The following is a 26,071-nucleotide window of genomic DNA, read 5'->3' as shown; positions in this document are numbered from 1 at the left end:
ATTGGATACGTACACAACGCTGGAAGAACTCAGCAGGTCAGGCAGCATCCGTGAGAAAAGAGTAGCCAATGTTTCGGGCCGAGACCCTTCATCAGGAATGGGGGGGATGAGAGGGCGGAAGCCCAGTAATAGAGATAGGGGAGGGGGAAGGGCCTAGAGGTGCCAGGTGGAAAACCAATCAGAGGAAAGATAAAGGGGGGAGGGGATAAGCATGAAAGAACTGTAGAGATAAAGGAGCAGAAAGTTGAAAGGGGAGAGAGGCAGAGGGACCTGGGATAGGGGGAGGGAATTACCGGATATTGGAGAATTCAATGTTCATACCACCAGACTGGAGGCTACCCAGACAGTAGATGAGGTGTTGCTCCTCCAACCTGAGTTTGGCCTCATCATGGCAGTAGAGGAGGCCATGTATGGACATATCTAAATGGGAATGAGAGGCAGAGTTGAAGTGGGTGGCAACCGGGAGGTCCTGTCTATTGTGACGGATGGAGCAGAGGTGCTCGACAAAGCGGTCCCCCAATCTGCGTCGGGTCTCGCCAATGTAGAGGAGGCCGCACCGGGAGCACCGGATGCAATAGACAACTCCAGCAGACTTGCAGGTGACGGGTTGCCTCACCTGGAAGGACTGTCTGGGACCCGGAATGGTGGTAAGGGGGGAGGTGTGGTGACAAATGTAGCATTTGCGCTTACAGGGATAAGTGCCGGGTGGGAGTTCTGTGGGGAGGGACGTGTGGACAAGGTAGTCGCGGAGGGACCGATCTCTGGGAAAAGCTGAGAGGGGTAGGGAGGGAGAGATGTGCTGGGTGGTGGGGTCCTGTTGAAGGTTGCGGAAGTTGCGGAGGATAATGTGTTGGATCCGGAGGCTGGTGGGGTGGTAGGTGAGGACAAGGGGAACCCTGTTCCTGTTGTGGTGACGGGAGGATGGGTTAAGGGCTGAAGTGCGGGAAGTGGAGGAGATGCGGGTGAGGGCATCTTTGATGACGCCAGAAGGGAAACCAGTCACTTTTATTGTCATTTCAACCATAACTGCTGGTATAGTACATTGTAAAAATGAGACAACGTTTTTTCAGGACCATGGTGTTACATGATACAGTACAAAAAACTAGACTGAACTATGTAAAAAAAAAACACAGAAAAAAAAACAACTACACTAGACTACAGACCTACCCAGGACTGCATAAAGTGCACAAAACTGTGCAGGCATTACAATAAATAATAAACAGGACAACAAGGTAGTAAGGTGTCAGTCCAGGCTTTGGGTATTGAGGAGTCTGATAGCCTGGGGGAAGAAACTGTTACATAGTCTGGTCGTGAGAGCCTGAATGCTTCGGTGCCTTTTCCCAGATGGCAGGAGGGAGAAGAGTTTGTATGAGGGGTGCGTGGGATCCTTCATAATGCTGTTTGCTTTGTGGATTGAGCATGTAGTGTAAATGTCTGTAATGGCGAGAAGAGAGACCCCGAAGATCTTCTCAGCTGACCTTACTATCCACTGTAGGGTCTTGTGATCCGAGATGGTGCAATTTCCCAACCAGGCAGTGATGTAGCTGCTCAGGATGCTCTCAATACAACCCCTGTAGAATGTGATGAGGATGGGGGGTGGGAGATGGACTTTCCTCAGCCTTCGCAGAAAGTAGAGATGCTGCTGGGCTTTCTTTGCTATGGAGCTGGTGTTGAGGGACCAGGTGAGATTCTCCGCCAGGTGAACACCAAGAAATTTGGTGCTCTTAACAATCTCTACCGAGGAGCAGTCGAGTTCAGCAAGGATTGGTCGCTCCGTGTCCTCCTGAAGTCTACAACCATCTCTTTTGTTTTGTTCATATTCAGAGACAGGTTGTTGGCTCTGCACCAGTCTGTTAGCCGCTGCACCTCCTCTCTGTAAGCTGACTCTGACAGATGAACATGTGGCTGAGGAACTGGTGTAAGGGGCAGGGTTTCAGAATTCAGGATCATTGGGAGCTCTTCTGGGGCAGGTGGGACCTGTACAAGAGAGACGGGTTACACCTGAACTACAAGGGGACCAATATCCTTGCAGGGAGGTTTGTTAGTGCTATTGGGGGAGGATTAAACTAGATTTGCAGGAGGATGGGAACCAGAGTGCCAGAGTAGAAAGTGGAGCGGAGGTGAAAATAAATTATGTTAAAGATTCATGCAAAGTCACAAATAGAAGGGTTGTGTGTGGTGGTAATAATCTTCTGAGGTGTGTCTATTTCAATGCGAGGAGTATTGTGGGGAAGGCTGACAAGCTGAGGGCGTGGATTGACACGTGGAATTATGACATCATAGCCATTAGTGAAACTTGGCTACAGGAGGGGCAGGACTGGCAGCTCAATGCTCCAGGGTTCTGATGTTTCAGACGTGATAGAGGCAGAGGGATGAAGGGTGGAGGGGCAGCATTGCTAATCAGGGGAAATGTTATAGCAATGCTCAGGCAGGACTTGTCTACCGAGGCCATATGGGTAGAGCTGAGAAACAGGAAAGGTATGACCACATTAATGGGGTTGTATTATAGACCACCCAATAGTCAGCGAGAATTGGAGGAGCAAATCTGCAGAGAGATAACAGACAACTGCAGGAAACATAGTAGGGGATTTTAATTTTCCACATATTGATTGGGACTCCCATATTGTTAAAGGTCTAGACAGGTTAGAGTTTGTGAAATGTGTTCAGGAAAGTTTTATAAATCAATATATAGAGGTACCGACTAGAGAGGATGCAATATTAGATCACCTTTTAGGAAACAAGTTAGGACAGGTGACGAAGTGTGTGTAGGGGAACACTTTGGTTCCAGTGATCGTAACACCATTAGTTTCAACTTGATCATGGATAAAGGTAGATCTGGTCCTCGGGTTGAAGTTCTAAACTGGAAAAAGGCCAAATTTGAAGAAATGAGAAAAGATCTAAAAAGCGTGGATTGGGACAGGTTGTTCTCTGGCAAAGGATGTGATTGGTAAGTGGGAGGCCTTCAAAGGAGAAATTTTGAGAGCGCAGAGTTTGTATGTTCCTGTCAGGATTAAAGGCAGAGTGAATAAGAATAAGGAACTTTGGTTCTCTAGGGACATTGGAACTCTGATAAAGAAGAAGAGAGAGATGTATGACATGTATAGGCAACGGAGCAAATAATGTACATGAGTATAAAAAGTGCAAAAAAATACTTAAAGAAATCAGGAGGGCTAAAATAAGACATGAGGTTGCTTTGGCAATCAAGGTGAAGGATAATCCAAAGAGCATCTACAGGTAGAGGCCAGACTGTGCAGGTGCGTGACGTCAGCCAGTTGAGCGCGAACAGTTTAAATAGAAGGCAGCCATATCCAGCAGGCAGCTTTGGGAGTGGCAGTGGAGTGAGAGGCAGCAGAGTGAAAGGGCTTTGGCTCCACGGGCTTCAGCAGTAATGGGAAGAGGTGAGGCAGTTGTTGATTGTAAAAGGAGGTAGTATGTGTGTGAGGCCAGTTTTTTGTGGTCAGTGTCAGACGTGGGAGGTCCTGGAGTGTCCTGGCATCCCGGACGGCCACATCTGCACCCGGTGCATCGAGATGCATATCCTAAGGGACCGTGCTAGGGAACTGGAGCTGCAGCTCGATTACCTTCATCTGGTCATGGAGAGTGAGGAGGTGATAGAGAGGAGTTACCGACAGGTGGTCACTTCGGGGCCACGGGGAACAGAGAAATGGGTAACAGTCTGGAGAGGGAAGGGGAAGAGTCAGGTATTAGAGATACCCCTGTGGCTATACCCCTTGACAATAAATACTCATGTTTGAGTGCTTTTGGGGGGGGACAACAGCCTAACTGGGGGAAGCGACAGTGGCCGTGCCTCTGGCACAGAGTCTGGCCCTGTGGCTCAGAAGGGTATGGAAAGGAAGAGGAAGGCAGTAGTGATAGGGGACTCTATAGTTAGGGGGTCAGACATGCGATTCTGTGGATGCAGGAAAGAAACTCAGATGGTAGTTTGCCTTCCAGGTGCCAGGGTCCGGGATGTTTCTGATCGCGTCCAAGATATCCTGCGGTGGGAGGGAGAACAGCCAGAGGTCATGGTATATATTGGTACCAATGACATAGGTAGGAAAAGGGAAGAGGTCCTGAAAGAAGACTACAGGGAGTTAGGAAGGAAGTTGAAAAGCAGGACCTCAAAGGTAGTAATCTCGGGATTACTGCCTGTGCCACATGACAGTGAGAATAGGAATAGGATGAGGTGGAGGATAAATGCATGGCTGAGGGATTGGAGCAGGGGGCAGGGATTCAGATTTCTGGATCATTGTGACCTCTTTTGGGGCGGGTGTGACCTGTATAAAAAGGACGGGTTGCCCTTGAATCCCAGGGGGACCAATATTCTGGCAGGCAGGTTTGATAGAGCTGTTTGGGAGGGTTTAAACTAGTTTGGCAGGGGGGTGGGTATCAGAATGTGAGTGCAGGGATTAAGGTACTGTTACGTATCCCGTAACTGGATCACTTACCAGCAAAGATAGAGAGGTCCGCTGAAGTCTGATGGTACCATTTTTAAACGTTTTTATTTATAAAGGGGCACAAAAGTAAGGTTAATACAAACATTCAGATAACATACATCGTCAATACTCAATCTAAAGCGCAGGTATAGTAATAATCAATAAGAAATAAGCTCTATCGTTGTCAAGGGGTAATATATATATTGTCCAATGTATATCTAAAAGTCTCTTGCGGTCACTGCAGTTCCACCAGCTGCCGTCTTTTGGATGTCGCGGTGGTGCACCGTGTTGGGGAGAGAGAGATAGAGATTGAATGGAACAGTTGCCCGGCGGGTTTTTCCAACCTTTATGAGTTCGATCCGTCGGAGTCTCGTTGGGGTATGGCCACTCACTTGTGGCCTCTCCTGTAGCTAAGCCGTTCTTCCGTGGTGAGGTCGCCAATCGCAGGCAAGGAAAAGACGCACACGAACCCCCCCCCCACCGGCTGTCGCTATTAAACGCTGTCACAGGATTTCTAGCGTGTCTTCTGGTGCGTCTGGGGGGGCCGTCTTTACAACCCCTCTTTTATCTGAACTCACGGGGTCTCAGATGTCAATCAGGTTGGGATGATGCAATCTCTCTCCGTCTGTCCACCCACGTTGCCCTGAGGGTATACACGTATAACAGTTCCCAATTCACAAAGGTGTCTCCACGAGACAATGACCACAGTCGCCAGCTTTTGCCTCGCCGTGAAACGAGGGACACCGCACGTATCTTTCTCTTCTCTTGGGTCATTGACCCGCCCTTCACTAGGGCTCTTGCGATTCTCACAAAGGAGGGGGCTGGGGTCATAACAGTACAAACGTAGAAGGACAAGGGCATGATGCTAAGAGTTCTGAGTTGATGAAGAAGGACAGGCAGGGGACAGAACATAATTGTAGCCAGTTAAAGGGGTTGAAATGTGTCTATTTCAATGCTAGGAGTATTAGGAACAAGGAGGATGAACTTAGAGCATGGATTAGTACGTGGAACTATGATGTTGTGGCCGTTACTGAAACTTGGTTGAAGGAAGGGCAGGATTGGATGATGCAGGTCCCGGGGTTCAGGTGTTTTAAAAGGAATAGGATGGGAGGTAGAAAAGGGGTTGGGAGTGGCATTGTTGGTCAGGGATAGTATCACGGCTATAGAAAGGGAGGATGCTGCAGACGTAGTGTCCACGGAGTCAGTCTGAGTGGAAGTCAGAAATAGGAAGGGATCAATCACTGTGCTGGGAGTAGTCTATAGGCCCCCAGATAGCCCTTGGGACACCGAGGAGCAGATAAGCAGGCAGATTTTAGAATGGTGCAGGAAATACAGGGTTGTAGTTATGGGTGATTTCAACTTCCCTCATATTGACTGGCACCTCCTGAGTGCAAGGGGGATAGATGGGGCTGAATTTGTCAGGTGTGTTCAAGAAGGATTCCTGACATAGTATGTGGATCGGCCGACGAGAGGAGAGGCTATACTGGATCTAGTTCTGGGTAATGAACCTGGTCAAGTGACAGATCTCTTGGTGGGGGAGCATTTTGGTGAGAGTGACCACAACTCCCTTAGCTTCAGCATAGCTATGGAAAGAGATAAAATCAGATGAAATGGTAAAGTGCTTAACTGGGGAAGGACTAACTTTGAAGGGATGAGGCAGGAACTAGCAAGAGTAAATTGGAAACAGATGTTCAAAGGGGAAAGCACAGAAGTAATGGGGGAGAAGTTTAGGGACCACTTGAACTGGGTTCAGGATAGGTTTGTCCCACTGAGGCCAGGAAAAAATGGTAGGAAAAGGGAACCATGGCTGACAAAACATGTGAGGCAACTTGTCAAGAGGTGGATGGAGCTATAGGTGGTCGAAGGTTACAAGAGGATATAGACAGGCTGCAGAGTTGGGCAGAAAAATGGCAGATGGAGTTCAATCTGGATAAGTGTGAGGTGATGCATTTTGGAAGGACAAGCCAGAAGACTGAGTACAGGATTAATGGTCAGTTACTTAAGAGTGTGGATGAACAAAAGGACCTTGGGGTTCAAATCCATACATCCCACAAGGTCGATGCACAGTTTGATAGGATAGTTAAGAAGGCCTGTGGGATGCTAGGCTTCATTAACAGGGGGATTGAGTTCAAAAGTAGAGAGGTCATGTTACAACTCTACAAATCTCTGGTGAGACTGCACTTAGAGTATTGTGTTCAATTCTGGTCACCTCATTGTAGGAAGGATGTGGAAGCTATGGAGAAGGTGCAGAGGAGATTGACCAGGATGTTGCCTGGATTGGAGAACAAGTCATATGAAGCAAGGTTAGCAGAGCTGGGACTTTTCTCTTTGGAGCGTAGAAGAATGAGAGGGGACTTGATAGAGGTCTACAAGATTATGAGAGGCATAGATAGGGTGGTTAGTCAGTACCTGTTTTCCAGGGCACCAATAGCAAACACCAGAGGTCATATGTACAAAATTAAGGGAGGGAAGTTTAGGGGAGACATCAGGGGTAAGTTTTTTACACAGAGGGTTGTGAGTGCCTGGAATGACTTGCCAGGGATGGTGATGGAGGCTAGAACATTAGGGGTATTTAAGAGCCTCTTGAACAGACACATGGATGAAAGAAAAATGTAGGGTTATGGGGTAGTGTGAGTTTAGTACATTTTTTAAAGGATTATATGGGTCAGCACAACATGGAGGGCTGAAGGGCCTGTACTGTGCTGTGGTGTTCTATGTTCTATTCTATGGTTCTATAGGTTTAAGAGCAAAAGGATAGTAAGGGATAAAATTGGTCCTCTTGAAGATCAGAGTGGTCGGTTATGTATGGAACCAAAAGAAATGGGGGAGATCTTAAATGGGTTTTTTGCGTCCGTATTTACTAAGGAAACTGGTATGGAGTCAATGGAAATAAGGCAAACTAGTAGTGAGGTCATGGAACCTATACAGATTGAAGAGGAGGAGATGCTTGCTATCTTGAGGCAAATCAGAGTAGATAATTCCCCAGGACCTGACAGAGTATTCCCTCGGACCTTGAAGGAGACTAGTGCTAAAATTGCAGGGGCTGTGGCAGATATACTTAAAATGTCAGTATCTACGGGTGAGGTGCCGGAGGATTGGAGGATAGCTCATGTTGTTCCGTTGTTTAAAAAAGGCTCTAAAAGTAATCCGGAAAATTACAGGCCGGTAAGTTTGACATCGGGTAGTAGGTGAATTATTGGAAGGAGTACTAAGAGATGGGATCTGCAAGTAATAAGACAAGGACTTATTAGGGAGAGTCAACATGGCTTTGTGTGTGGTAGGTCATGTTTAACCAATCTATTAGAGTTTTTCAAGGAGGTTACCAGGAAAGTGGATGAAGGGAGGGCAGTGGATGTTGTCTACATGGACTTCAGTAAGGCCATGACAAGGTCCCGCATGGGAGGTTAGTTAGGAGGATTCAGTCGCTAGATGGTATACGTGGTGAGGTAGTAAATTGGATTAGACATTGGTTCAATGGGAGAAGTCAGAGAGTGGTAGTGGAGGATTGCTTCTCTGAGTGGAGGCCTGTGACTAATGGTGTGCCACAGGGATCATTGCTGGGTCCATTGTTATTTGTCATCTATATCAATGATCTGACTGATAATGTAGTACATTGGATCAGCAAATTTGCTGATGATACAAAGATTGGAGGTGTAGTGGACAGTGAGCAAGGTTTTCAAAGCTTGCAGAGGGATTTGGACCTGCTGGAAAAATGGGCTGATAAATGGCAGATGGAGTTTAATGCAGAAAAGTGTGTGGTATTGCACTTTGGAAAGACAAACCAAGGTAGAACATACAAGGTAAATGGTAGGGCACTGAGGAGTGCAGTGGAACAGTGGGATCTGGGAATATAGATACAAAATTCCCTAAAAGTGGTGTCACAGGTAGATAGGGTCGTAAAGAGAGCTTTTGGTACATTGGCCTTTATAAATCAAAGTATTGAGTATAAGATTTGGAATGTTGTGGTGAGGTTGTATAAGGCATTGGTGAGGCCAAATTTGGAGTATTGTGTGCAGTTTTGGTCACCAAATTACAGGAAGGATATTGATAATGTTGAAAGAGTGCAGAGAAGGTTTACAAGGACGTTGCTGAGACTTGAGAAACTGAGTAACAGAGAAAGGTTGAATAGGTTAGGATTTTATTCCCTGGAGTGTAGAAGAATGAGGGGAGATTTGATAGAGGTATATAAAATTATGATGGGGATAGATAGAGTGAATGCAAGCAGGCTTTTTCCACTGAGGCTAGGGGAGAAAAAAACCAGAGGACATGGGTGAAGGGGGTAAAGTTTAAAGGGAACATTAGAGGGGGCTTCTTCACACAGACAGTGGTGGGAGTGTGGAATGAGCTGCCAGATGAAGTGGTAAATGCGGGTTCACTTTTAACATTTAAGAAAAACTTGGACAGGTACATGAATGAGAGGGGTATGGAGGGATTTGGTCCAGGTGCAGGTCAGTGGGATTAGGCAGAAAAATGGTTCAGCATAGCCAAGAAAAACCAAAAGACCTGTTTCTGTGCTGTAATGTTCTATGGTTCTATGGATGTTTTGATGTACATGTGATAAATAAAGCTGATCTTAAAGGTTTAAGAGATATTTGGGTAGATACATGGATAGGGAAGGGTTAAAGCACAATGTAGACAAATAAGTCTAACTCCTTGGTTAGGATGAATGAATTGGGCCGAATGGCCCATTTCCATGCTGTATGACTCTGATTCTATTATGGCAGAGTTTCAGCTGCTTTGTGTTCGCTTGTTATGTTTATCTGTTGGTTGTGACACTGGGAGTTTAGACCAGATAGTCTTTGTCAGAATCAGAATCAGGTTTATTATCACTGGCATGTGTCATGAAATTTGTTTTTTGTGGCAGCTGTGCATTGCAATACATAATAAAATCTAGAAGTTACAATAAAACAATATGAAATGTAAATTAAACAAGTAATACTAAAAGAGAATTTAAAAAATCTAGTGAGGTAGTGTTCATGGGTTCATGGTTTGTTGAGAAATCTCATGGTGGAGGAGAAGAAGCTGTTCCTGAAACGTTGAGTGTGTGCCTTCCTTGATGGTAGCAATGAGAAAAGGGGTCTTCAGGCTCCTGTACCTCCTCCCTGGTGATAGTAATGAGAAGAGGGCATGTCCTGGGTGATGGGGTCCTTAATGCCATGATAATAATTCTCTAAGAACGTGAAGCTAGATTTTTATTTTAATGAATATATAATGTGAAATTAACCTGCCACCCCCACTCCCCACACGTACACACTCACTGTTGAGTGTGGAACTAACCTGCCCTCACTCCACAGACATACACACTCACTGTTAAGTGTGGAACTAACCTGACCCCCCCACTCCCCACACGTACACACTCACTGTTAAGTGTGGAACTAACCTGCCCCCCCCCCCACTCCCCAGACATACACACTCACTGTTGAGTGTGGAACTAACCTGCCCTCACTCCACAGACATACACACTCACTGTTGAGTGTGGAACTAACCTGCCCCCCCCCCACTCCCCAGACATACACACTCACTGTTGAGTGTGGAACTAACCTGCCCCCCCCCACTCCCCACACGTACACACTCACTGTTGAGTGTGGAACTAACCTGCCCTCACTCCCCAGACATACACACTCACTGTTGTGCTCAGCAGAGGGAAATCGGGGTGACCTGGGACTTTTGGTGCTGGTCAAAGCTGTCTAGGGCTGGGGCTGGGGGTATTTGACAGGGGCCTGTCAGTCCCAGCAGCACAATGGGGTAAAGCTGGTGAGTGGTGGTCAGAAGGCTCAGGGTGATGCAAACCTGCAACATTAGTGGTGGAGCAGCACATTTGGCAGTTTCTGTTCCTGAGCCAGACATGCCTCTGCTGTTAGAATGAGAGCATCTGGAGAGACACTGAACTGAAAATTAATGTAAATGTGATACAATAAATTGATTCGTGTTTCCATGGCAACGACTCAGAAAGCAGCAAATGCAAATTGGGCAAACAGGCAACTGGCAGCCAGAGTTTCTACTGTTGGTGACGAGGCTATCTCTTGGGTCAGACTGTGTCCAACTTCATTGTCAGTGTTGTGGCCTCCGCTGAGGTGTTGTGCAGAGCGAGAGGTTGCTGGGGTGGTTCTGAGGTCCAGGTGCATATGCAAGGCTATACGTAGAATGTTCCAGAATTGGGCATGAAGAACGTAGAGTGTTGTATCACAAGTTTAATGATCAAGGTCAGGAACTTTGGCTGATCTCCCCAGCGCTAATGATGTTCTTTCAGATTGGATTTAACTTTATCCTCCCATTTGAGGCAACAGCCTGGCAAATCTGTGCACCCTCTCCAATGCATCCTATCGTGCGGTGGCTAGAACTGAACACACGACTATATCTGTGGCCTGATTTCCATATTCTTCTATACTGTGCCCTAATAAAGGCTGGCATCCTTATTGCCTTGCGCAGAGAGTGGTGGGTGCCTAGAGTGTACCACGTGGGGTGGTGGCAGAGGCAGATACATTAGGGACGTTTAGATAGGCATATGGATGTGAGGAAGATGGAGGGATATGAACATTGTGTAGTCAGGAGAGATTGGCTCAGTTGACCATTTGATTACTAATTTAATTGGTTTGGCACAACCAGAGGGCCTGTTCCTGCCCCCACTCCATGCTCCCAGCACGTCCCAGTACAGACTCTGACAGGGTAGTCACTGCAAACCTTTGTCTTTACATGGACTGTGCAAGTTTGGTGTGAGGAGTGTGGCTGGGTGTGTCATAGACGCTAAGGAGGAGTGACATTTGTCACCTTGGAGAAGTGCCACAACAGTGAGAAAGAGTGCCCAATTGACCCCGGCTGTGGAGATGAGGGAGGGCGGGGGAATAAAGGGATGAACTCTGGAGAAATTGGAAATAATGAGGAGGTTCAATTTCCCCTGTGGCCACCAACAGAAGGGAGGGCTGACAGGGAGATGATGTTTCTGCATTCTGTACAAAGCCAGAGGATGGGGGTTGTCAGACTCAGTACATGATTGCCGAGCTGTCTTGAGCGTTGACTGAAGTTGCTGTTTGGCCAGTGTTTGGTAAATGAGATGTTGTTTCCCTTTGCAGAATTGGTTGAAGACCTATGGATATTTTCTGCCGGATGACCTCCGGACGTCTGCCCTGCGATCAGCTCACTCTATGCAAGCTGCCATTGCAGCAATGCAGCGGTTCTACAGGATCCCTGTCACCGGCGTCCTTGACGAGACTACCATTGAGTGAGTACACCCGGATCAGCCAGACGCACTGACACTGGCCCAGCAACGGGGGCTTGTTCCAGTCGCAAGCCCGCTGTGCTGACAGCGTACTGCTTTCCTGAACCCTTTGTGCCCTGTTGCTCAGTGGTGACCAGCTGGTACCAACAGTAGCCTTAACTGGAGCAGTTCTGGAGCTCAGTAGTGGCCAACTGACACTACAGCAGTCTGTGTGTCTGCTGTTCCCCCCCCCCCTCTGCATCAATATGCAGAGCCATGAAACAGGCCTGGCATCTCTGAATTTGGCACTGATGTCACTCTCTGCCATTCTCCAGAAGGGGAAGTGCTGACGCATCCTGCCTTGTGTGTGGGGATGAATCCACATGGAGACTGGAATCTGCTGTAGGACCTCAGTGGGTCAAGCAGCATCTGTGGAGGCAAAGCAATTGTCCTTGCACCAAGATTTCAGGTCAAACCCTGCATCAGTCCTGATGGAGAGCATGGATTTGAAACATGGACAACTCCCCCCCCCCCCCCCCGAAACTATAAACATGAAACATGGACAATTCTTCCCCCACAGATACTGGACATAAACATGAAACATGGACAATTCCTCCCCCACAGATACTGGACATAAACATGAAACATGGACAATTCCTCCCCCACAGATACTGGACATAAACGTGAAACATGGACAATTCTTCCCCCACAGATACTGGACATAAACGTGAAACATGGACAATTCCTCCCCCACAGATACTGGACATAAACATGAAACATGGACAATTCCTCCCCCACAGATACTGGACATAAACATGAAACATGGACAATTCCTCCCCCACAGATACTGGACATAAACATGAAACATGGACAATTCCTCCCCCACAGATATTGGACATAAACATGAAGCACGGACAATTTCCCCAACACCCCTGCCCCCAACAGATGCTGCTCAGATTGCTGAGTTCCTCTTGCAGATTGTTATTGTTGCAAAAATTAATATTGTTGGATGGTTTGAAATAATCTAGATTAAAGTTAATGTGTAGGGTCACTTTGTTCATGAGGCACGGAATGGAGAATGGTAACTGAAAGCTAGGCAGTAATGGGGTAATGTGCAGCTGGAGTGGGCAGCAGGATTGCCCCTAGCAGCACCAGTCAAGTGTAACAATGAGGGGCCAGTGTGACATTGAGATGCTAGTGTGGTGATGTTACAACGCAGGACTAAACTAATGCAATAGTATAATTAGACCTGACTAACTGATCCACAAGCAGTGGTTTTGACCAGTCCTGAAGTGTTGCCACATCTAGTCCTGTATGCTGGTGGATTATTGAACAGTTAAAGGGGGTGAAGGGCTGTAACACCAAATCTAGGCTGAGCAAAATTGGTTAGCAGTTTGTCAGGATCATCCAGAATCCCCACCATCACAGGAACCACTTCAATCCAATTATTCCTCCTCATTTCAATTCACTGTGATATAGGAGCACGTTATCTCTCAAGAATGCTATAGGAGCAGGTGTGACCCCAGGGCCTTCATGACTGCCCCACATATAATATGATCATGACTGATCAATGCCGGCCTCAACTCCCTCTCAGTGTCATTTGTCCACAGCCCAGAATTCCTCAATCTGACAAATATTTATTCACCTCCACTGTAAATATCTCTAATGATCCAGCTTCCACCACCCTCTGGGACAGAGGATTCCAGAAATTGATCACCCTCAAAGAATTTCTACACCTTAGTTTTAAATAACCAATCCCACCTGTATATCCCCTCATTTAAGACTCCCACTTATGAAAACATCTCAACGTCTACCCTGCCATGGATAAGGATAGTGTATAGTTGAATAATGTCTCCTCTCATTCTCCTAAACTCCAAGCAATACTTTAGAGTCTCCTTTGATAGGACACCGCTCATCCCTGGAATTGGCCTGGTGAGTATCCTTTGTACTGCTTCCAGTGCTGTGCACAGGAGAAACAAAAGTAAATCTGCAGATGCTGGAAATCCGAGCAACACGCAGAAAATACTGGAAGAACCCAGCAGGCCAGACAGCATTAATGGAAAAGAGTAAACAGTCAATGTTTCAGACTGAGACCCTTCATCAGGACTGGAAAAGACTTTTTTTCTGTTTACTATTTTCCGTAGATGCTACCTGGCCTACTGAGTTCCACCAGCATTTTGTGTGTGTTGCTGTGCACAGTATTCCAGATGAGGCCAAATACACCCTTCACAACTGGAACAGAAGCTCCCTATTTTTAAACTCCAATTGCTTTGTAATTAAGGGCAAAGCACCATTTTCCTTCCTAATTACTTGTTGCAACTCGTGTCAGCTTTGTAGTGATTCACACACTCAGCCATTGGGATCACTCTGAACCTGCCTCATTTGTATAGCAGTAATGTAGATGATAATCTGTCTTTTTGTTTCTCTTACCAAAGTGCATATCCTCACAATTTCCCACATTAAATGCCATTTGACTGTCTTTTTCCTACTTACTCGATCTATAACCTCACAATATCATCATCGCAACATGCACTTTCACCTATTTTCATGTTGTTGCCAAATTTGGAGACCTTGCATACTTCCTGCAGGTAGTTAATATAAATGGAAAGCAGCCGTGGACCAGGACCCGATCCCTGACTAGTCCGCCTGTTCCAGGCTGAAACAGACTCATTTATTCTAACTGTTTTCAACGGAGCAGCCAGTTTTCAGACACTCGTGTTACCCTGGGTTTTTTAATTTATGCATTATCTTCTGATGTGGTCATCTGTCAGCTGCCAGTCAGAAATACAAATACACTAAATCTACACATTCCCTGCCATCAACTCTCTCTGTAACATTTTCAAAGGATTTGTGCAAATTTACTATTCATTATAAGACTATGAAGTTTAATTCTGTTTTTCCTAAATTATGAACTATTTATGGATTAATGATTAACTGTAGTATCTTGCCAATAATAGCTGTTTACACTAGCAGTCCATAGCCTCCTGCCTTCTGCCATTCTTCTTTGCGGAACTAGAGAGTTACACTGTCTGCTTTCTAATCTTCTGGTGCCCTCTTCCTGGACTTAGAAAAGTTTCAGTTGTCTCTGCAGCTGTTTATTTAAAACCCAAGCAGGGAGTCCTTCAGGTCCTGGCAACGTCCTCTTTCATCTCCCTGAGTTTCTCCAATGCTTTGTCCGTAAGACCATAAGATATAGGAGCAGAATTAGGTCATTTGGCCCATCAAGTCTGCTCCACCATTTCATTGTGGCTGATGCATTTCCCTCTCAGCCCCAATCTCCCATATTCCTTCGTGCCCTGACTAAACAAGAATACATCAACCTCTGCCTTTAATATACCCAATGACTAGGCCTCCACAGCCGCTGTGGCAACGAATCCCACAGAGTCACCACTCTCTAGCAAAAGAAATTCCTCCTCAACTCTGAGGAAAAATGGATGTCCCTCTATTCTGAGGCTGTGTTCTCTGGTCTTAGACTCTCTCATCACATCCATTCTATCGAAGCCTTTCAATATTTGATGTGTTTCAATGAGATCCCCCCCCCCCCCACCCCTTATTCTTCTCAATTCCAGTGAGTGCAGGCCCAGAGCCATTAAACATACCTCATATGATAAGCCTGCCAACCCTGGAATAATTTTTGTGAACCTCCTTTGAACTCTCTCTAATGTCTGCACATCTCTTCTTAGATAAGGGGCACAAAACTGCTCACAATATTCCAAGTAAGGCTGAACCAGTGCTTTATAAAGTTTCACCATTGCATCCTTGCTTTTATGTTCTAGTCCACTTGAAATGAATGCTAGCATTGCATTTGCCTTCCTCACCACCTACAAATTTACCTTTAAGGATTCCTGCACAAGGACTCCCAAGTCCCTTTGCACCTCAGATTTTTTAATTTTCTCTCCATTTAGAAAATAGCCTAGACTTGTATTTCTTCTATCAATGTGCATGTCCATACACTTCCAGGCACTCTATTCCATCTGCCACTTCTTTGCCCATTCTCCTAATCTGTCTAAGTCAGTGTGTAGCCTCCCTATTTCCTCAAAACTACCTGCCTCTCCACCAACCTTCATATTGTCTGCAGACAACCACAAAGCCATCAATTTCATCATCCAAGCATATAACATAACAAGAATCGATCCCAACACAGACCCCTGTGGTACACACTAGTCACTGGTAGCCAACTAGAAAAGACTCCCTTTATTCCTACTCTTTGCCTCCTGCCAATCAGCCAAAGCTCTATCCATGCTAGTATCTTTCCTGTAATACCATGGCCTCTCAACTTGTTAATCAGCCTCATATGTGGCAGCTTGTCAAAGGCCTATTGAAAATACAAGTCACGACATCCACTGTTTCGCCTTTGTCTATCCTGCTTGTTACTTCCTCAAAGAATTCCAACAGATTTGGGTTAGGATAATTAAGGAAACCATGCTGACTTCGGCCTATTTTATCAATGTGCCTCCAATTACCTTGAAACCACATCCTTAACAGTCAACTCCAACATCTTCCCAACCACTGAGGTCAGACTAACTGGCCTATCATTTATTTTCTTCTGCCTTGCTCACTTCTTGAAGAGTGATGTTTGCAATTTTCCAGTCCTCTGGCATCATACCAGAATCATAACTAATGCCTCCACAGTCGCTTCAACCACCTCTTTCAGAACCCTGGGGTGTACACCATCTGGTCCAGGTGACTTATCTAGCTTCAGACCTTTCAGTTTCCCAAGAACCTTCTCCCTAGTAATGACAACTTCACTCACTTCTGTCCCCTGACACTCTCAAACTTCTGGAAACTGCTAGTGCCTTCCATGGAGAAGACTGATGCAAAATATCTATTCAGTTCATCCACCATTTTCTTGTCCCCAATTACTACCTCTCCAGCATCATTTTCCAATGGTCCAATCTCCACTCTTGTCTCTCTTTTACTCTTTATGTATCTGAAGACGCTTATGGTATCCTCTTTAATATTATTGACTAGCTTGCCTTTGTATTCCATCTTTTATAACCATATAACAATCACAGTACAGAAACAGGCTATCTTGGCCCTTCTAGTCCGTGCTGAACGCTTACTCTCACCTAGTCCCAGTGACTCGCATTGAGCCCATAACCCTCCATTCCTTTTCTTCCTTTATGACATTTTAGTTGCACTAAATGCTGGTGGAACGCAGCAGGCCAGGCAGCATCTATAGCATAGTATATTATATAGTATTATAGTATAGTATAGCATCTATAGTACAGTCGACGTTTTGGGCTGAGACCCTTCATCAGGACTAACTGAAAGAAGAGTCAGTTAGGCATGATGAAGGGTCTCGGTCCAAAACGTCAACTATACTTCTCCCTATAGATGTTGCCTGGCCTGCTGCGTTCCACCAGCATTTTGTGTGTGTTGCTTGAATTTCCAGCATCTGCAGATTTCCTCGTGTTTTAGTTGTCTTCAGTTGGTTTTTAAAAGCTTCCAAATCCTCTAACCTCCCAATAAGTTTTGCTCTATTATATGCCCTCTCTTTGGATTTTATGTTGACTTTGACTTCTCTTGTTAGCCACAGTTGTGTCATCCTGCCTTTCGACTACTTCCTCTTCTTAGTGATGTATCTATCCTGTGCCTTCTGAATTGCTCCCAGAAACTCCAGCCTTTGCTGTTCCACTGTTAACCATGCTAGTGTTCCCTCCCATTCAATTTTGGCTAGCTTCTCTCTCAACCCCTTTACTCCACTGTAATACTGATACATCTGAGTTTAGCTTCTCCTTCTCAAGGTGCAGGATGAATTTGATCATATTATGGTCACTGCTCCCTAAGGATTCCTTTATCTTAAGTTCTCTAATCAATTCTGGTTCATTGCTCAACACCCAATCCAGAGTAGATGATCCTCTAATGGGCTCAGCCACTAGCTGTTCTAAAAAGCCATCTCGTAGGCATTCTACAAATTCTCTTGGGATCCTGTACCAACTTGATTTTCTGAATCTACCTGCATATTGAAATGCTCCGTGACTTTTGTAACGGTTCCCTTTTGACAGTTTCTATCTCCCATTGTAATTTGTAGGCCACATCTTTACTACTGTTTGGGAGTCTGTAAATAATTTGCATCTGGGTCTGTTTACCCTTGAAGTTTCTTAACTGTATCCACAATGATTCTACATCTTTTGACCCTTTGTCACCTCTTTCTAATGATTTGATTTCATTTTTTACCGACAGAGCCACTCTACCCCCTTGCCTTCCTGCCTGTTCTTTTGATACAGTGTGTATCCTTGGACATTAAGCTCCCAGCTATAATCTTCTTTCAGCCCTGATTCAGTGACATCCACAACATGATACATGCCAATATGTAACAGTGCTACAAGTTAATCGACCTTATTCCGTATATTGTGTGCATTCTGAAACAACTTCAGTCCTGTATTCACTTTTGTTTCTTACAATATTTTTATTCAGATAAAAAAGGATTTACAGAGTGCAACACATAGATACATCTCAACATAACTTGTGTATATTCATAAATTGTAATAAAATTGATCAAAATGTTATAGCATAACACATAAAGTCAACCCCCTACCAACTACCAAAGAAAAAAGCTGATGGATGACAATGGATAATTAGAAAAAAAACATATTCACTTAAGAAGAGAAGATAAAAATATACATAAAAGTTTGTGCACTGTTAAACTTTATAAATTGGAAAAGTAATTTAGGAAAGGTCCCCAAATATTATAAAAAGATTGTTTCGCATTTAAGACTGAGCAGCGGATCTTTTCTAAGTTTAAATACGACATAATATCACGTAGCCATTGAAGATGTGTAGGAGGGGTAGACTCCATCCATTTAAGCAAGATTGCTCTTCTTGCTAAAAGAGAGGTAAAAACTAAAACCTGTAGGTTAGGAGTATTTAAAGTTATATCTTCATTTGCAATAATACCAAACAAGGCGGTAAGGGGATTTGGGTCAAATTGGACCCTAAAAAGTTGTGAGAAGGTATGAAATACTTCCTGCCAAAACTTTTCAATTGTAGGGCAAAACCAAAACATAAGAATTAAAGAGGCATCAGCAGAGTTGCATTTATTACAAAGTGGAGAAACATTTGGGTAAAAACTGGAGAGCTTCTGTTTAGAAATGTAAGCTCTATGAACCACTTTAAATTGTAGAAGAGAATGACGAGCACAGAAAGATGATTTATTAACCCGTTTAAGAATTTTATTCCATCTATCATCAGAAATCTGACAATTTAGGTCATCCTCCCAAGCTTTTTTTATTTTATCTAAAAAGTCTTGTCTAGAATCAATCAACAAGTTATAGATACTGGTAATAGAACCATTAACAAAAGGTTTTTAATTTAAAAGATCGTCCAGTAAGTTTTTATCAGGACCTGTAGGAACACTTTTTTGATTTTGTTTCCTTTTACGCTGCAACTCATCCCGTTGACTACAATTTTGCCCTATCGTCAGCCCCTCCTGGCTATGAGTCTTACTACATACTGTCTGTTTGTAAAGCAACTACCCCATCCTCAGTCATATCACTCGGTTTCCTATCCCCTGACAAATTAGTTTAAATCCTTCTGAACAGCTCTAGCAAACCTGCCTGCAAGGACATTGCTCCCTCTTGGGTTCAGGTACAACCTGTTGCTTCTCTACAGGTTGTTCCCCAATGATCCATAAATCTGAAACCCTGCCCACTGCACCAGTTTCTCACCCACACATTTATCTGCCAAGTCACCTTATTCTTACCCTCACTGGTGCGTGCCACAAGCAGCTATCTAGAGATTAGTAACCTGGTGATCCTGCTTTGTAGCCAGCCCCCTAAATTCTCTTTTCAGGACCTCTTCACTTATCCTACCTGTGTCATAGGTGCCAATATGTACCTAGACAACTGACTGCTCATCCTCTCCCTTTAGAATACAGTGGACCCAATCCAAGACATCCCTGACCCTGGCACCTGGGAGGCAGCATGTCATCCTGGTGCCTCTATCGCATCCACAGAATCTGGTCTCTGTTCCTCTGACTATTGAATCTCCTATCACCACTACAGTCTTCTTCACCTCTCTGCTCTTCTGAGGCACAGTGCCAGACCCAGTGCCAGAGACCCAGTAGCTGCAGCTCTTTCCAGGTAGGTCATTGCCTTCAACAGTACCCGAAGTGGTACACATATTATTGAGAGGGATGGCACAGGGGTAATCTGCACTGGCATCCCATTTCCCTTCCTTCTCCTGACAGTCATACACTTTCATGCCACCTGCAACCCAGGGGTGACTACCTCCCTGTAGCTCCTACCTGTCACTACCTCAGTCTCCTGTATGAGCCGAAGGTCCAACTCCAGTTCCTTAACTTGTTCTCTCAGGAGCTACAGTTTGGTGTACCTGGTACAAATCCAGGAATCTGCAGGTCTCTCAGAATCCCCACACCTCGTGCACAAAACACACAGCCCCTGGGGCCATTCTCACTGAACCGACTGTGCCCCGGGGCCTTTCTCAATGAGGTGACTGCGCCCTGGGGCCATTCTCAATGAGGTGACTGTGCCCTGGGGCCATTCTCACTGAACTGACTGTGCCCCTGGGGCCTTTCTCACTGAGGTAACTGTGCTCTGGGTCCATTCTCACCACACTAACTGTGCCCTAGGTCCATTCTCACTGAACCGACTGTGCCCCTGGGGCCTTTCTCACTGAGGTAACTGTGCCCTGGGTCCATTCTCACTTCACTGTGTCTCTGGGGTCCATTCCCACCACACTAACTGTGTCCCTGAAGCTATTCTCACTGAACCGACTGTGCCCTGGGGCCATTCTCACTGAACTGACTGTGCCCCTGGGGCCTTTCTCACTGAGGTAACTGTGCCCTGGGTCCATTCTCACTTCACTGTGTCTCTGGGGTCCATTCTCACCACACTAACTGTGTCCCTGAAGCTATTCTCACTGAACTGACTGTGCCCCGGGGCCTTTCTCAATGAGGTGACTGTGCCCTGGGGCCATTCTCACCACACTAACTGTGCCCTGGGGCCATTCTCACTGCACTAACTGTGCCCCTGGGGCCATTCTCACTGAACCACTGAACTGAACTCAAGTCAAGTCAAGTCAAGTTTATTGTCATTTCGACCTTAAACTGCTGGTACAGTACACAGTAACAATGAAACAACGTCCCACCAGGACCCTGGTGCTATATGAAATAACACAAAACTACACTAGACTATGTGAGACAGCACAAGGTTACGTAAAACAACATTAGAACTGCACTAGACTACAGACCTGCACAGGACTACATAAAGTGCACAAAACAGTGCAGGGCAGTACAATAATTAATAAACAAAAAAATAGGCACAGTAGAGGACAAATTACAATATGATAATAAATGATATAGATGTCAGTTTAGACTCTGAGTATCGAGGAGTCTGATGGCTTGGGGGAAGAAACTGGTGAACAGTCTGGTCGTGAGAGCCCGAATGCTTTGGTACCTTTTGCCAGATGGTAGGAGGGAGAAGAGTTTGTATGAGGGATGTGTGGGGTCCTTCACAATACTGTTAGCTTTGCGGGTGCAGCGTGTGGTGTAAATGTCTGTAATAGTGGGAAGAGAGATCCTGATGATCTTCTCAGCTGACCTCACTATCCGCTGCAGAGTCTTGCGCTCTGAGATGGTGCAATTCCCGAACCAGGCACTGATGCAGCTGCTAGGATGCTCTTGATATATCTTCTGTAGAATGTGGTGAGGATGGGGAGTGGGAGATGGACTTTCCCCAACCTTCACAGAAAGTAAGATGCTGCTGGGCTTTCTTTGCTATGGAGCTGGTGTTGAGGGACCAGGTGAGATTCTCTGCCAGGTGAACACCAAGAAATTTGGTGTTCACCTGGGGCCATTCTCACTTCACTAACTGTTATCCCTGGAGCCATTCTCACTACATAAACTGTGTCCTGGGGCCATTCCCATTGCAAACTGTGCCTTGGGGCCATTCTCATTGCAAACGATGCCATGGGGCTATTCCCATTGCCCTACCAGACAAGAATAAAGAAAAGAAGAAGGAACTTAGCAGAAACTTGACTGGCCCAAGCCCAATAAGGCGAAGCCATTCCAACACTGGTCTACTCTTTCTTGTGCTCTTGCTCTGCTTGTCCCTGCCTTACTCTTATTTGCCCTTTCTAAAGAATCCTGTTCACTGATTGGTGCAGTCCAAGTCTGAAACTGCTGCACAGCGCCGTGTTTTGTAATCCTCAACCACGGACTGAAGTGAAATTGCTGCTTCTTCTCGTGCTCCTGTACACTGACTGGCTACTGCCATCGGGTTACAGCTCTATTCAGTCTAACCCGTCTAAGCTGAGCAAGATGCCTATCCAAGCAAGTCCCATTTGCTCATACTTGGGCCAAATTTCTCCAGTCTTTCAATAGCATGGACCCCTGTCATTAACCGAGCAGTCCATGGTTCCCAGGTTAGGAACCCCTGCTCTAAACCTTTCCTGTCCATCTGCAACTCGTTCCATACACTGACCATCCTTTGGGTGAAAAAGCTGCTCCTCAAATTGCTATTAAATCTCTCCCCTCTCACTTTCAATCAATGCCCCCTAGTTCTTGATTCTCTGCCCCTGGGGAAAAAGACTGTTCACTTATCTCTGCCCCTCAAGATTTTATACACCTCTGTAAAGTCTCCTTTGCTCCATTGAAAAAATATCCCACTTTCCTCAACCTCCATTCATAACTCAGTCCTGAGTCCCAGCAATATCTTTGTAAATGTCTGCATTCTTTCCAGCTTCATTGTGTCTTTCCTATAGCAGGGTGACCAAACTGTTGGAACATGACATCCCAGGGTACTCCGTGCCCTGCCTGATGAAGACCAGTGTGTCAAAAGCTGCATTCACCCCCTCTCGATCCGCAATGTCACTCTGAGGGAGTGTACGCCTAGTCCCTCACCCCTTCATTATGAAAGTCTTACCCTGATTTGTCTTCCAAAAACCTGGCACTTCGCCAAATTAAACTCTATCTGCCAATCCTCACCCCATTTCCCCAGCTGACCTATAAATCTTGATAACCGTCTTCATTGTCAATGACACCATCTATTTGCAAGCTTACTACCTATGCGGAGTATATTCTCATCCAAGTCATTGATATAGATAACAAATAGCATTGAGCCCTTGGGGACACCACTAGTCACAGACCTCCAGTCTGAGAAACCATTAAGAGGAAGGAGTTAGTGAGGCCTGATGCAGGTCTCTCACAAACACGGTGGGTTATAACTGAAAATAAATAAGTTGCAGAACAATTAAGCACTACTGGATTCTGGTGTTTTAATTCAAGTTTCTTTCAGAAGTCTGGAGTAAGGCACAAAAATTATCACTTCACAATCATTTTGTTAATAGAACAGAGGGAAGTCAAAATAGACAGTTAGGGGGACTAATAGTTACATAAGAACATAGAAATAGGAGCAGGAGGCAGCCATCTGGCCCATTGAACCTGCTCCTCCATTCAATAAAATCGTGGCTGGTCTGGCCATGGACTCATCTCCACCTACCTGCCTTTTCCCCATAACCCTTTATTCCCCTACTAAGCAAAAATCTATCCAACCTTGTCTTAAGTATATTTACTGAGGTAGCCTCCACTGCTTCATTGGGCAGAGAATTCCACAGATTACCACTCTCTGGGAAAAGCAGTTCCTCCTCTCCATTCTAAATCTACTCCCCGAATCCTGAGGCTATGTCCTCTAGTTCTAGTCTCAGCTACCAATAGAGACAACTTTCTTGCCTTTATCTAATCTATCTCTTTCATAACTTTTATAAGATCTCCTCTCATTTTTAAATCGGAGCAAGAGGCTGAGAGTGAAGGAGTAAGGAATCTCGGAGAGAAGCCTTTTTTTTTTTACCTGCTCGGGGAAAGGAGGCTAGACTGCACAGGCATGTGACGTAGAGCGCCAAAGGTTTAAAAAGGAGAGGAATTTTCAAGGTCTCTTTTAAATCGGAGCAAGAGGCTGAGACTGAAGGAGTAAGGAATCTCTGAGAGAAGCCTTTTTCTTTTACCTGCTCGGGGAAAAGAGGCTAGACTGCGCAGGCACGTGACATAGAGCGCCAAAGGTTTAAAAAAAAAAGACCACCATATACAGCAGGCAGCAGATTGAGAGGGAGCAGAGTGGGACGGCTTTGGCTCAACAGGCTTCGGTGTGAACAGGCAGAGGCAAGGGTAGGTTCCCGTAAGTTTTGTTTTGTTTGTTTAGAGTAGAGAGAATGCCAGGCAGGATGTTGGAATGTTCCTCTTGCAGGATGTGGGAGGTCAGGGAGATCTCCGGTGTCCCTGACAACAACACCTACAAGAAGTGCATCCAGCTGCAGCTCCTAACAAACCGCATTAGGGAACTGGAGCAGGAGCTGGATGACCTCCGGATCATTTGGGAGAATGAGAAGTTTATAGATAGTAGTTTCAGCGAGGTAGTTACACCAAAGGAGCAGCGCACAGGTAATTGGGTTACTGTCAGCTGAGGGAAGGGAAAAGGGCAGGCAGAGCAGGGCTCCCCTGTGGCCATTCCCCTCAACAACAAGTACACCAAATTGGATACTGCTGGGGGGGGGGGGGAATGACTTACCTGGACAAGCTGCGGCAGCCGGATCTCTGGCACTGAGTCTGGTTCTGCAGTGCAGAAGGGAGGGGGAAGAACAGGAGAGCGGTAATGATAGGGGACTCGATAGTTAGAGATACAGACAGGAGGTTCTGTGGTCGTGACAGAGACTCCCAGATGGTTTGTTGCCTCCCAGGTTCCAGGGTCAGGGATATCTCTGATCGCGTGCATAGCATTCTGAAATGGGAGTGTGAGCAGCCAGATGTCATGGTACACATCTGTACCAATGACATGGGAAGAAAGAGTGAGGAGGTCCTGAAGAGTGAGTATAGAGAGCTTGGTAAGAAGTTAAAAAGCAGAACCTGGAAAGTGATAATCTCAGGACTGCTACCTGTGCCACGTGCCAGTGAGGGTAAGAGTAGGATGCTTTGGAGGATGAACACATGGCTGAGGAACTGGTGTAGGGGCAGGGTTTCCGATGTCAGGATCCTTGGGACCTCTTCTGGGGCAGGTGGGACCTGTACAAGAGAGACGGGTTACACCTGAACTATTGGGGGACCAATATCCTTGCAGGGAGGTTTGTTAGTGCTGTTGGGGAGGGTTTAAACTAGATTTGCAGGGGGATGGGAACCAGAGTGCCAGAGTAGAAAGTGGAGCAGGGGTGAAAATAAATTATGTTAAAGATTCATGCAAAGTCACAAATAGAAGCGTTGTGTGTGGTGGTAATAATCTTCTGAGGTGTGTCTATTTCAATGTGAGGAGTATTGTAGGGAAGGCTGACAAGCTGAGGGTGTGGATTGACACGTGGAATTATGACACTGTAGCCATTAGTGAAACTTGGCTACAGGAGGGGCAGGACTGGCAGCTCAAAGTTCCAGGGTTCAGATGTTTCAGATGTGATAGAGGCAGAGGGATGAAGGGTGGGGGGGGGGGGGGGGTGGCTTTGCTAGTCAGGGAAAATGTTACAGCAGTGCTTCAGCAGGACAGATTAGAGGGCTTGTCTACCGAGGCCATATGGGTGGAGCTGAGAAACAGGAAAGGTATGACCATATTAATGGGGTTGTGTTATAGATCACCCAATAGTCAGCGAGAATTGGAGGAGCAAGTCTGCAGAAAGATAGCAGACAACTGCAGGAAACATAAAGTTATAATAGTAGGGGATTTTAATTTTCTACATATTGATTGGGGATACCATATTGTTAAAGGTCTAGACAGGTTAGAGTTTGTAAAATGTGTTCAGGAAAGTTTTCTAAATCAATATATAGAGGTACTGATTAGAGAAGATGCAATATTTGATCTCCTATTAGGAAACAAGTTAAAACAGTTGACGGAAGTGTGTGTAGGGGAACACTTTGGTTCCAGTGATCATAACACCATTAGCTTCAAATTGATCATGGATAAAGATAGATCTGGTCCTCGGGTTGAAGTTCTAAACTGGAAAAAGGCCAAATTTGAAGAAATGAGAAAAGATCTAAAAAGCGTGGATTGGGACAGGTTGTTCTCTGGCAAGGATCTGATTGGTAAGTGGGAGGACTTCAAAGGAGAAATTTTGAGAGTGCAGAGTTTGTATGTTCCTGTCAGGATTAAAGGCAAAGTGAATAAGAATAAGGAACCTTGGTTCTCTAGGGACATTGGAACTCTGATAAAGAAGAAGAGAGAGATGTATGGCATGTATAGGCAACAAGGAGCAAATAAGGTACTTGAGGAGTATAAAAAGTGCAAAACAATACTTAAGAAAGAAATCAGGAGGGCTAAAAGAAGACATGAGGTTGCTTTGGCAGTCAAGGTAAAGGATAATCCTAAGAGCTTCTACAGGTATAGTAAGAGCAAAAGGATAGTAAGGGATAAAATTGGTCCTCTTGAAGATCAGAGTGGTCGGCTATGTATGGAACCAAAATAAATGGGGGAGATCTTAAATGGTTTTTTTGTGTCTGTATTTACTA

General features: G+C 45.5%; 1 protein-coding gene across 3 annotated transcripts in view; it reads left to right on the top strand.

The window, feature by feature from the left end:
- Positions 1 to 26,071, top strand: part of mmp24 (matrix metallopeptidase 24) — a 132,414-nt gene that overhangs the window by 20,613 nt on the left and 85,730 nt on the right. For all 3 annotated transcript variants that reach the window (XR_012100918.1, XM_073062292.1, XM_073062291.1), the window contains exon 2: positions 11,507 to 11,655. Coding sequence is in view for 2 of the 3 variants with exons in the window: in XM_073062292.1 (XP_072918393.1) it covers positions 11,507 to 11,655 (149 nt within the window). In the remaining variant the exon portion in view is untranslated. The remainder of the gene's footprint in view (positions 1 to 11,506; positions 11,656 to 26,071) is intronic.

Source organism: Hemitrygon akajei, chromosome 11 (assembly GCF_048418815.1).
Source record: "Hemitrygon akajei chromosome 11, sHemAka1.3, whole genome shotgun sequence".
Lineage (NCBI taxonomy): Eukaryota > Metazoa > Chordata > Chondrichthyes > Myliobatiformes > Dasyatidae > Hemitrygon > Hemitrygon akajei.
The sequence above is the reverse complement of the archived record's forward strand: the minus strand, read 5'-3'. Positions and strand labels throughout refer to the sequence as shown.